The 13,374-nt window shown below is 35.5% G+C and overlaps 1 protein-coding gene and 1 non-coding gene across 2 annotated transcripts; both read right to left on the reverse strand.

The window, feature by feature from the left end:
* Positions 1–9,270: 9,270 nt before the first annotated feature.
* TRNAL-AAG (transfer RNA leucine (anticodon AAG)) lies at positions 9,271–9,351 on the reverse strand. The gene has a single exon. It is a non-coding gene; the product is annotated as a tRNA-Leu (tRNA).
* A 728-nt stretch (positions 9,352–10,079) lies between these two features.
* On the reverse strand, positions 10,080–10,786 carry LOC148871455 (histone H3.2). Its single transcript, XM_088971272.1, has one exon. The coding sequence runs from the start codon at positions 10,674–10,676 to the stop codon at positions 10,266–10,268; it is 411 nt and encodes a 136-aa protein (XP_088827398.1). The 5' UTR covers positions 10,677–10,786; the 3' UTR covers positions 10,080–10,265.
* Positions 10,787–13,374: the final 2,588 nt, after the last annotated feature.

Here is a 13,374-nt window from a genome sequence, read left to right on the forward strand (position 1 = left end):
TCTAAATTCTCTAGTTATTCAAAGTTCTAGGTGTAATTTCTATTTTTATATATTTGCAATTTCTGTTTTTATCCGATCTTTACATTTTTTGAATTTTTTTGTCCTTTTTAGTTTTTAATTTTTTTTTTTCTTTTTTTGCATTTTTTAGTGTTTAGTTATAATTTATAATATTTTTTTATAATTTCTGTTTTTTTTTACATTTTTCTATTTTCTACAATCTATAAATTTTCTTGTATTTTTGTTATTTATTTATAGTTTTTGTGTTTTTCTATAACTTCTGTGTTTTTTCTATAATTTTTATTTTCTGATTTTGTTTTTTAATTTCTATAATTTAAAAATACACATTTTCCTTTTTTTCATTTTATTTTTAGTTAAAATATTAAAATATATATGTGTATATTTTATATTTTTCTATGAAGGGTAAAATGATAATATATTAACAAATATTAGTCTATTTAATGTGAAGTTAGTGATAATGTGAGTTTTAAACATTTTGAAAAGTTGTGAATTTAAGAGAAATGCTGAAAAGATAGTGAATTTTAGACAATTTCCCTTAAATTAAAATAAACCGTTTGGATAAACTTTTACTTTTGACTTACAACTTTCAAAATTCCAAAAATCCATAAGTTTGCTTTTTGTACTTGGTAGCGCCTACTTTTGGAAACCAAAGAAAGCTATAAATCAGTTAAGGACCAAAATACCAAAAAATAAAAATAAATAAATAAATAAATAACTTTGAGCTTTGGACTTATGCTTTTTGAGCAAAATGAGTCTCACTATAGAATCTCGCTCTCAACTCTCCACTATTGACTAAGAAACCAAGCACCAATGATCAGCCCTAAACTCTCGTAGATTGACCTTATTTGCTAAGCATGACATATGGACGGCCAGTCACAAGTATGGCATCATGTACTCCCCTTTCCTCCATTTGACCCCATGCAATGATGTGTTTTTCTTAAACCCTAATCGATATATATACTATCTATTTTAATCCCACTTAACGGTTGTATCGTTTGAATCTATTTCGACTAAATGGTTATTTTAACTCAATTGTTTACCTGATTGAATTCTATTCGACTGTATCAATTTTCCCATGTTAAACCCCTATTTTCACTAGTTTACTCAATATCATGGCGTGACGTGTCTATAAAAGTCCAAAATCAAATTGATGTCACCAAACACTAATTTGTGTTTTTGCTTAGAAAAACATACTTTAGAAGTAATATTTACCAAGCAGGTTCCATGGCCAAAGTCGCAAGTAGAAAACTGAAATTTGGATTTGTACTATGTGCTTTGAAAAGTTCAAAAGTCAAAGTTTATCCAAATGGTGCCGATCATTAGAAATCCAATTTTTTGGTTGAACTAGTGGGAATCCTTGCGATGCACAGAAAAATCTGAAAGATTGAATAATTTTATTTACTATTAATTAGTTGATAAATTAATAATCAAAATCTGTTGTTAATTAACTACAAATATTCAAAGTTATTGTTAATATTTAAAATTTTAATAATTGCATATTTTTATTTAATGTTGACTTATAAAAAATAATTATTGTTAATTTAATATAAATAATTATTTTTAATAAACTTAATTTTATAAATCATTTATAGTAATTTTAATATTTGTTATTACTTTCATTATTTTTAAATGAAAATTTGGTTGACTTTAAATAAATAAAAGTAATTACAAAAGCTAACATTTTTATTAATTTCACTAATATTTAACAATTATATAAGAATGGCAATGGGGCAGGTTCGGAGAGGAGCACCCCATCCCTGTCCTCGCCCCTACTCAAGACTCTCTACGCCATCCCTAGTGTTGGGTGGGTTCAAGGAAAGGCACCCACTCCTTGTTAGGGACGGGGAATCCTCGAATTTTCCCTGCCTCAAATGATCATCCCCGGTGTCAAGTGGGTTTAAGGCAAGGCACCCAGTTCCCGTTAGGGATGGAAAATCTTCGAATTCTCCCCACCACACCCTCTATGCCAGACGGGTTCAAGCCAAGGCACCCACTCCTCGTCAAGGATAGGGAATCCTCGAATTTTCCCTACCCCATCCCTAGTGTCGAGTGGGTTCAGGGCAAGGCACCCACTCTTCATCAGGGACAGGGAATCCTTGAATTTTCCCCACCCCATCCTTAGTGTCGAGTGGGTTCAAGGCAAGGCGCCCACTCCTTGTCAAGGACAAGGAATCCTTGGATTTTTCCCCACCTCGTCCCCAGTGTTGGGTGGGTTTAGGCCAAGGCACCCACTCATTGTCAGGATGGGGAATCCTCATTTTTTTCTCACCTCATCCTCAATGCTAAGTTGGTTCAAGGCAAGGCACCCACTCCCCGTCAGGGACGAGGAGTCCTCAAATTTTCCCTACCCCATCCTCAATGTCAGGTGGGTTTAAGGCAAGGAACCACTCTCCATCAAGGACGGGGAATCTTTGAATTTTCCTTACCTCATCCTCGTTGTCAGGCGGGTTTAGGGCAAGGCACCCACTTCCCATCAAGGATGAGGAATCATCAAATTTTCCTTGCCCCGTTCCTAGTGTCAAATAGGTGCAGGGCAAGGCAACCACTCCCTATTAGGGACGGGGGATCCTCGAATTTTCCATGCCATGTACCCGATGTTGGGGCGAGTTCAAGGAAAGGCGCTTTCTTCCACAAGGACGGGAATCCTTGAATTTTCCTTGCCCCGAGGCAACCACCTAAAAATAATCTAATTTGTGGTTATTTTACAAATGGGATTATGGAAATTTGGAGGTATTTTAAGAATTTAATTATGACAAATTGGAGTACTTTATAAATGGAATTATGGATCCAATGATTATATGAATTTGAGGAAAGTACAGAGAGATTTTGAAAATCAATATTAAATCTAAGGATATTTTACTAATTTACCATTGGGTTCACGGAATTATATGTAAACCCTATCCCCACCCCATCCCTGATTTGGAGTAAAAATATTTTCCCCATTTAAGATCAAAGAAAACTTGCCCCGTTCAGGGCGAAATGGGGCATGTCCCCATTTTTGTGGAAAAAATTGCCATCCTTATAATTATAATTAGTAAAAAATATAAAGCTAACAGATCAAGGACTAAGATACTTAATCACTTAATAATTGGGTAGAGATTATATATTATCAAAATTAACATAACTAATTAGTTGTAAGTGGGACCTAGTGCGATGCACGAGCTTTGTTAATCAAAATTGAATCAGAACCAATTCAAAACTTGCTGAAAAGATTTAGAAATTATAATTACTACAAAAGCATTGCTAATTATGGCAACTATTGGCATATTTTGATTATTTACTAATACTTAATTACTAATAATTATAGATCATTTCGGGTAAAGTTTGGCAATTCATTGTTAATTATGGTGAAATCTAGTTAATTTTGGTATTTTTTATTTCTAGTAGTTTTTTATCATTTACAATTAACTTCTGATAATTAAAGAAATTTCTAGTCATTTCTGATAATTTTCTTTAAATGTTTTATATCATTTGATAATTTACAGATAATTTTTGTTAATTACAACTAGTTTCTACTAATTTATAGTAAATTTTGGTAAATTCTAGTAAATTTTGGTATTTTTTAGTAATTTGTGTTTATTACAGCTAAGCTATACTAATTTTAGCTAAGTTTTGGCAATATCTAGTAAAACTCTAATAAATATAGGGAATAAATGATAATTTTTTATAATTATTTACTCATAAATAATTAAAGGGCCACATTAGATCAGTGTTTTCAACTTGTTGTTGACCTGGCCGATTGAACTGCTCAAATTGTCATGGTCAAGATTTTGGGTCTAATTTTAGTAAAACCCAGTTGGTTAAAAACTATTGGCTTGGTGAAAAACCACCCAACTTGGTTAATGTTTGAATCATTGACCCATTTGACCCAGTGATAAGGTCGTTGGTTGCACACTAACTGTGTATGCAAACTTTGAAGAGCCCATAACTTTGCACTCCAATGTCCAATTGAGATTATTTTTTTTTTATTTTGGATAACTTTTCGAGATCTATTCGTCAAGCGCCTTGCTCCTCTATTTTTCCAAAAAAAAAACCATTTTTTCCTCAAATAACAATTTTTAATGTTTTTTACAAATAAAAAATTTAACAGAATTAAAAATATAAATTAAATATAAAATTATATATATTACATGTAGAACATAATTATACATTATTTATTAATGAAATACATGTTTATACATACCTATACATGCATTGTACGTATGTACGTACGTATGTATGTATGTATGTATGTATGTATGTATGTATGTATGTATTCACGTATTGCTAATGTGGCACAATCTGACTTAGCCAACCCGAATAGTCGATCCGGCGACCCGCAACCTGTAGGTAAAAACGGTTTGGACTCCAAGTCAGTTTTTAAAACATTGCGTTAGATGGCCTCTCCTTTCTTCCTTCCTAATGCAATAGGGCTGGAACAAACTAACACAAGACAAAAAGAGAGAGAAAGAGAGAATAGAAAGGGTAGAAAAAAAAGAGAATAGAGAAATCCCAAGGAATCACTCCAAGGGGTCCTAGAATCACTCTAGGGTTTGTAGAAATCACTCCATATAGCAAGAGAGCTCTTAAGAAATCTCCATTCATTTATTAGCATTGCTTTCATAATCAGACCAAAACGAACGGTCAGACTAGAAAAACCGGGAACCAATCACCTTACTAGTTCCATTTTTCTCCAAAACCGCCTTTTCCACCAAAACCGTTGATTTTGGTCAACAAACCGCTGAACCGGCCGGTTAACCGCTCAAACGGTTTTGACCGTTCTCCAATTTTTTAAACTTTTTTATTTTTTTGTCAGAACGGGCCGATCGAACGATCGGACCGTTCGAACTAGTAATCAGACCCCTGACCGGTTCAGTCACCGGTTCATTTTTAAAAACCACGTTTATTAACTTCAAAAGGAAGAGAATGACTTGTGTGGCCCGGAACACTGTTCACCATAGTTACAAAAAGTGTCACTCTGTCTTGTGCATCAAGAAACACAATAACTTTCTATCTATTAATGCAAATAAACTGAAAATTGAAAGACAAGCACTACTAAGCTAGAAGAACAAGATACTATGGCCCAAATCCACATTGGGCTGCTTAGAATGACGAAAATACCCCTGACGGATTAGTCCAAATCCCAAGAGTCTTCTCCATGCCAAATACCCCTTTTCGGTCAGACCATCCGGTTCGGTCCGATTTTAAAAACCATGCTTCATAAGGTCTCCCTTTTTTTTATCTATAGATACTCCAATATTATCATTCATGGGCAAATTAAAAATTTTAGCATGTTTAAAACCACGGCATCATCATTTTTTGTTAAGATTATTAACGTCAATCGTCAAATACTAAATCTTTTTGAATATTTTTTTCAAATATTACGATAAAATTTGGTAATATTACATGAGTGGTTAATGCATGTAAAAAACATTTAAATTGATATTATATAGATCTGAGTGCAAATAGGTGTAGGACCATCTAAACTAATGGACAATGGGAGAGATCCTAGAAAGTAAAAAAAATAAAAAATAAAAAATAGAATAAATGTAATCAAACATTTAAATAACATATTTGCCCCATTTTCTAGCGGAGAACATATTTATCCAGTTAAATGCATTTAGTCATGTTCCTTTGTCAGAAATAATGTTTGGTCAGGTAAGTGAAACAAATCCACAAGGTTTTAAAAACTGACCCTACAAAAGTTTTCTTTTAGTTTAAAGAAAAAATAGCTACTGAGAACCATTTTTCTTTTTAACGAAGATGATAATAGCAGGATTTGAATCCGCGTTTCTGCTGGGCTTATCCAGCTAATATGCCAATCGAGCCATCACTCAATTGGTAAGAATCAACATTTTAAAAAGCAATTTAAAAATGGAATTGTTTTGGCTACCGGTTTTTGGGATTAAGGTTCAATTGTTCAGTTTGAACGGATGGCCTGTTCTGATAAATAAATTAAAAAAATAATAAAATAATAATTAAAAATAAAAAACAGTCAAAAATCATTGAACAGGTCGATAGATTGACCACCCGAAGCAATAGGTTATTGACTTTTTCAATGGTTTTTGACCAAAAACCGAGTTTATGATAAAACGGAACTGATTACCTAAATGGTTCCTAGGCTGAACGGTCCAACCATCCAGGTCAACAGCGATTCAAAAACCTTGATAAAAATAACTGAGAACCAAGAAGAAGAATAAAGAGGACGTGGTGGTGATGGCACCACTTGCTGCTATAACATCATAGTCGTCTCTCTTTCTCCCCAACTCTCTCTCTTAAGTCGATCTCAATTTTGCCTCTCTATTTTCTCTCAAATTCCTCTTTTGTCATTATACAGATCTCGTATCTTAATATTTTTGGTATTTTATTTATAAAGAAAATAATTTAATCATTTTATGGTTAACGCATATTTTTCTACGTTGAATGGTGGCCGGTTTCTACGTTGAATGGTTCAAGTCTACAATATTTTTCCTTATGCAACTTGGACAAGGTCGGGTTGAGAAATTGTTAATGGGCCTAGGCATCTAACCCAAAAGCCCAGGCCCAGTACAGTAAATTCTTCAAATCTGTATTTAATTTCCACTCTAATAAATGATTCCTTTTTCTCATATGGATAAATCACTATTTAATGGAGGGGGAAAGTAGGTCAAATTGGATTAAAGTGTGCTTGTCAATACATAAAATGTTGGAATGGGTGGCCACAGGCATAGGCCTTCGGTTTGGGATGAATCCACTGGCCATGTGAAAAGCCACACGTTGATGGAGAAAGTTTGTTAATATCATCCTTGTGAACACACTACAATACACAACAATTATGTGTGTTTGATACCGTTTATGTTTATTGAATAAATGTTTGTACTTTATTTGTTGATAAAACTGAAAAATGCAATAATTGCAATCGTTTATGACAACTGGGTTCCACTAGGTGCCACTTCAGTGTAACAGTGAATAAACGCCTAACCGTTTGTGAAAGCTTCATTTCATTATAATGAATAAACGCCTAACAGCGTAACAATGAATAAACGCCTAAATTTGAGGGGTGGCTACATTTCATTATAATGAAAAAAAAATGGTAAATTATAAAGACTCCCTATATTATGAGGTCAGTGATAAAGACATCCTCTACTTTAATCTGAGGCAAAAGACCCCCTGAACTTTTATGCTGCAACAAATAACTCTTCTGCCGTTAGGCCAAATGACACAAAGCATTAAATTCTTAAAATACCCTAATAAGCTTTCTCTATTTTCTTTTTGTTATCCTTTCTTTTAAAACTTAACCATCTCAAAATACTTCGCTTCTCACGGGGAAATACTTCTGTTGGTTCACCAGTGTTCTTGTCGGAATGGAACTCTAATAGATTTTGAGTCATTGAATTCTTTGATGGGTGTTCCGTCAAAGAAAAGGTGGTGCGAAGGCGTTGAGCTCAAACAGGCTATATATCTCTTGGTTGGTGGTGAGACATTAATCATATCGGATTTGATTAGCATAAATTTATTCTATTAGCCCCTATTTGATAAAATCCATACAATGAATGTTTAACGTTAGACTTTATGTTCATCCTTATAATTGGCATTAGCCACCACCGGAAACCAGAGAAACTCCCATAAAGGTATATGATTTGAAACAGAATGCCCAGAAACATTATTTCTTGCCTTTGTCTTAAATTAAAGGGAAAATTCTCGATCAATATCCTGTATTTTGGCTCAAGTGATGATTTGGTCCCCGAACTTTAAAATGTGATAATTCAGTACCCAATATTTCACAATGTGACAATCCAATATCCAAACTTTCAAAATGTGACAATCCAGTACATGTGGTTAACCAATCCATTAATCAGCCGTTAATTGACATTTGAAAAGTCAAAAATGACATTCGAATGCCATCTAATTCTCTTTATCAACCATTCAAATGTTGACAAAAAAATGAATAGCCTAAATCCTAGCCTCTTCTATTCAAAAAAGTTAGTGATTGTTTAAAAGAATCTAGAATTTGGAACTATTCATTTTATTGTCAATGTTTGGATGGTTGATAAAGAGAATTGAATGGCATTTGAAAGGTATTTTTTGACTTTTCAAATGTTACTTAACGGCTGATTAATGGATTGATCAACGGCAAGTACTAGATTATCACATTTTGAAAGTTTGGATACTAGATTGTCACATTGTGAAAGATTGGGTACTAGATTGTCACATTTTAAAGTTTGGAGATCAAATTGTCACTTGAGCCATAATACAGGGTACTGATCGGGAATTTTCCCTTTATTTTAAAGCAAATGCAAGCTTCTGATGGGCAAGGAAGCCTGATCACGCCTCCATTTCTTGCTCCTTCCACATGTTTTCCTCCATGGCCTTAGTCTCTCACGCTCTCACTCACGTTCATTCTCATTTTTCACCACCACCTTCCTTCCCGGCACCTAAATTCAAAACGAAGCATGCCAAAATGCTTTATGACCCATCTTACTTAAAACTCCATTATTCCCACCTGAAATTTCAAAGGATCCATTGTACATTTACATTTTAGAGTTCTACTTTTTTTATTTATTTCTTTTTTTCTTGGAGGAAGCAATGACTTATAGCAACACTCATAGATAAAAGTGTATGTTTGGCATTGATGACATTGCTCCAAAATCAGTACTACATTGGAAAAAATAGTATTCTAGGAAACCTCAATATGTATAGAACCATTTTTCCATGAAAAAAGAGATGTTTCAAGCTACGCCTTGGAAATTAAGAATGTATGGTTTGAAGCAATGCTAAATTTGACGTTTTCTCACATTGGAACTCGTTGCTTTCAACAAGGGCATGCTGTGACAGTGACATGAACTTCCTATAATGGATATCAGTGCTGAAAATAGATATAGAACACCGGTATATCAAACATAAAGTGTTGTTTCTCCAAAAAAACATAATACCTGTCAACAATGTTTCTAAACAAAAAAAAAATACATTGTTCTCTTACAAAATGATGCTTCCCACTCAAACATCAGCAGTACCATTTCTAAAAAAACAGTGATGTATTTAAGCATCCATGCCAAACATATACAAAGCAAATGTGCCAAATCAGGTGGGATAAAATTACAACCACAAAATTTGTGATAAATTACAGCCACAAAACCATGAAATTGATTTCTAGATTAGATGACTGCTGCATGTAAGTATATTCTAACATCTTGTGCTAATACAGGGGGTTTTTGTAATTTAACCAAAAAATTCACTTTGAGATTGGGCCCACAATCCTTGCAGCATGGGCTCTTTGAAAATGGAAATTTCGTTTGTTGAGAGTGGGATTTGAACCCACGCCCTTTCGGACCAGAACCTTAATCTGGCGCCTTAGACCAACTCGGCCATCTCAACTTGCGTAGTTGCATAGATTTCAATATATATATCTAATACTATAAACATTGATTCTGCAGATTTCGACAAACAAGAACAACCCATCGACCGGACGATGCAAATTCAGTAAAATATGTGCATCTCCAGCGTCTGCGATCGACGAACCCCGTCCAAACCAAATCGTCTATATCCTTGGATTCGTCTGAAAGATCAGAAATCAATACTCCAATCCTTGTGATGCGATGATCCAACCACGACATCCCATCCCCATTTAAGGGGAAAACAAAACACTTGACCCAACTGAATTCCCCTCCCCAGCATTGAACTTTAACGTTGAATCTCTGCAAAGTGCAATGGAGTTTGTGTTTGACGAGAAAGTAAACAAGACCCACGACAAAGAGTATACAATCCACACTTGAAGCCTGTGAACTCCAGAACAGTAAAAGATGGATCTTGAAATGGAACCCTTGATTGTAAAGCTTTACAGAGACTCGAGCATTTGGCTGAGATGATGCTTCCTATTCATTTGCCCCATCTTGGCTTCCAATTAGTAAATCAGCTTGGCTCCAGATTCCAGTTACACAGACAACAACAACAACAAAAAAAAAAAAAAAACCCTACAGCTTCTTATCATCACGCACCATGGAAATTCTGGGGTTCTGCTTTAATTATCTATTGTTGAGGTTTCACGCTCCAGCCAGGGTCCTAATAAACCCCTTTCCCTATGAACGAAAACCAGACACTTCTCATTTTATCTTAATTGGGTTTCATTGCCAAAAGGAAAACTTACATCAAATCAGGGTTTTACAACTTGAACATGAACCAAACATTGATTGAAACATGCCCTGTGCGCCTAAGAGAGACAACTGAACAAATACTTGGTACAGAACAGAATGAAAAGGCGGATGTTAGAGAGAAAGAGACTAAAGAATAGATCAAGCCCTCTCTCCTCTGATTCTCCGTGCAAGCTGAATGTCCTTGGGCATAATAGTTACCCTCTTTGCGTGAATAGCACAGAGATTGGTGTCTTCAAACAACCCAACCAGATAAGCCTCGGCGGCCTCCTGCAAGGCAGCAACCGCGCTGCTCTGGAACCTGAGGTCGGTCTTGAAGTCCTGAGCGATCTCGCGAACGAGCCTCTGGAATGGAAGCTTTCGAATCAAAAGCTCGGTACTCTTCTGATACTTCCTGATTTCTCTCAGAGCCACCGTCCCAGGTCTGAACCTGTGGGGTTTCTTCACTCCACCGGTCGCCGGAGCCGACTTCCTGGCCGCCTTCGTCGCCAGTTGCTTCCTGGGGGCCTTACCTCCGGTAGATTTCCTTGCAGTTTGCTTGGTTCTTGCCATTTCCTAGGAAAAACGGAGGAAGAGAAAGAGAGATGTGAAGGAATTAAGGACTTTGTAAGAGATTGAAATTTGGGAGAGAGAGAGAGAGAGAGAGAGAAATGAGTGATGCAGAGGATCGCACAAGGGCATCGTTATATAGGCGCGAAGTGAAAATTTTAAATTTTTGTGAATGTGGCAAAAGTGCTTCAGACCGTTGGATTTGAAATGGAACTGGCGGTCAAGATTTATTTCCTTTGGAGAACACGGATTGTGATCCGGAGCTTGGGACCTGCTCTAGTGCTGACTGTGCTGTCAATTTCGAGCCGATTCGGGTTTTCGGATATCGTAATAATCAAATAACAATAATAATATTTGTTGTAAAAAATTCTAATACCACAGAAAAAAGAAACAAAAAGCTCACAACAGATTCGGATTAATAGTTTAATCACATTAAATAATGTTTTTATTTCTAATTAATCACAAGAAATCCAAATTAAATATTAACATGTTAATCACATTTTCCATAGGAACTTTGGGTATTATCATTCACAATGTAGAAGGGAAACATCGAGTTCACATCTGCCGCCAGTAGAACGCGCCCCAAAAATGCCCCACATGCAAATCTCAGCTTTTATTGAGAATATCCCTACTTATTATTGGGAAAATTTAAAAGAGGGTAAATCTTTTAAACCACCCCTGAGTTTTATGAAATTGACTAAGTATGTCCTTATTTTTTGTAGGTACCCTTAAGTTTTCCTACAATTGGCATTTTCGTTAAACCCTAATGGAAAAGATGAATTATCACATTTACCCTTAAGTTAAATTAACGAAAATATAAAGAAAAAAATGATAAAATACCCGATATTTTTGGTTGCTACATGGAGAAAGGGGAAATGGGAATATTCCCATAAGATTATGTTTTTCAAGTGCTTGTTCGAAGGGATGGGAAGGAAAACATGTGGGATGCGAGTTCCCAAAATGGATGAAACGAGGTCGCGTTGATTTGGTGCGACCCCGGTGCAAAAGGAAACTTCTAAGAAGTGATGAACTTATAAGTAAAAAGTGTGACAATGTACCTTGCAGCCAGGGGAAGGGTCATTCACTGTAGAAATGATTGATTATTATGAGTCGAGAGGTTAACTATAAGAGACCATTAAGGGTTGATTAACTGATGGACTTTATTTTACTTAAGTTCATTATCGTTGTGTTTTCATATGATGGTTGAATTCAATGATCATTTAAGTGTAAATGTTGGGCCCATATTAAGCCATAGTGATATGCTCAAGGGTTCACTGTGTTTAACAATGAATTCAGCCAAGCCTTTTCATAGAGGTTGGGCCGAACCCATGTGGATTTATGTGAGGTCATTGTGGGGCCCCACACCATACAAATTAGGCCTAAGTTGGCCATGCAACACCCTTAAGTCGTGAGCCTTATAGCTGATGGGCCTAAGGCCCATAATTAATATGATTAATTAAGCTGTCACATTGACAAGGGGCGAATCTAAGTATGAAGCACCTAATCTTATAAGAAGATAAGGTATATCTCTAATTAGATTCCAAATCTAATTTAGATATGGATTATCTCCTAATTAAATTAGGAGATAGCTCCATAAGAGATTATAAAAGAGGAGGGGGCGGACCAATCCATGACAACTTCATATTTTTGCAGTTTATAGTTCTCTTTGCACCCTTTTGTCTCCCAGTTTTTTCCCAGTTCGACATCAGCTTTCAATGACTAATTTAGATCAGTTTTTCTCTGATTTTTGCAAGAAAATTTCAGGAAATATCAGGCTCATCATCCTCAGTTCGATCCAAGCAGTTGGGTCTCAGTTCTCTAGAAAATTGTGTGGTTGAACTAGCTTCAAGTACACACTATGCCATCTTCAATGGAAATTGGTTTTAGGACTGATTTGAGCATGAACTTCCACCTTGGGATCTGTGTTTGTGGTATCAAATTTGGTCCAGTTTGTTTGGTTTCAAATCTCCTTCTTTGCTTCGTTTCAAATCTGGTCCGATTCAGTGCAAGATCGATCTGGAAAAACACAGCTTTTTAAAACATAGGGAACTCAATTCCCTTAAGGATTATGATTTTTTTTAAATTTCGCCCAGCCATCTAACATGGTTCAGCCATCCATATGATGGATCCTAACCCTTCTAACATGCATGGCATTACAAATAGCTTGTATGGTAGTGTAGTTGGGGCGTAAATGAGAATAGTCATCTCATTCAACCATTACAAAGGGGTTACTATAGATTTAGGTTTTGATATCAAGAAGGTTATGATAATGTGAGGGATAATAATCATCTCATTCAACCATTGTTGTTGACTAAGTGGCAAGAAGGGAAAAAATGAAGTTCTAGAACCGCAAGGCCATAACCTTCCTTTTATGTTAGTTACCTTGGGGAGAGTCAACAAATTGGGCCTTCTTTCTTAGGGTGTAGAGTTGTTGAAGCTCTAGGAAATTATCTTTGTTTGAAAGTTGGTTATTTTGTTATTCCAATGGTTTGGGCTTGCTATAGATATGAGAATTCGTTTAGTTTTAGCTTCATTTGTGGAAAGGTAGGTCATAGTTCTCGTAGATGCAATTCTGGTATCTTGTTTCCAAGAGATACAAATGCTTATTGTGCCTCTAGACCAATGCATAATCACAGGTCATGGTTGAAAGTGGACAACCAATGATGTGAGGAGTGGATTCACCCAACCCTTAAAGGATAAA

The sequence above is a fragment of the Nelumbo lutea genome, chromosome 2, assembly GCF_056320005.1.
Source record: "Nelumbo lutea isolate HS-2025 chromosome 2, American lotus-T2T, whole genome shotgun sequence".
Classification (NCBI taxonomy): Eukaryota; Viridiplantae; Streptophyta; class Magnoliopsida; order Proteales; family Nelumbonaceae; genus Nelumbo; species Nelumbo lutea.

Bases quoted from the DNA above. Each gene is read 5' to 3' on its own strand.
- LOC148871455 (XM_088971272.1), bottom strand. From the start codon at position 10,676: ATGGCAAGAACCAAGCAAACTGCAAGGAAATCTACCGGAGGTAAGGCC.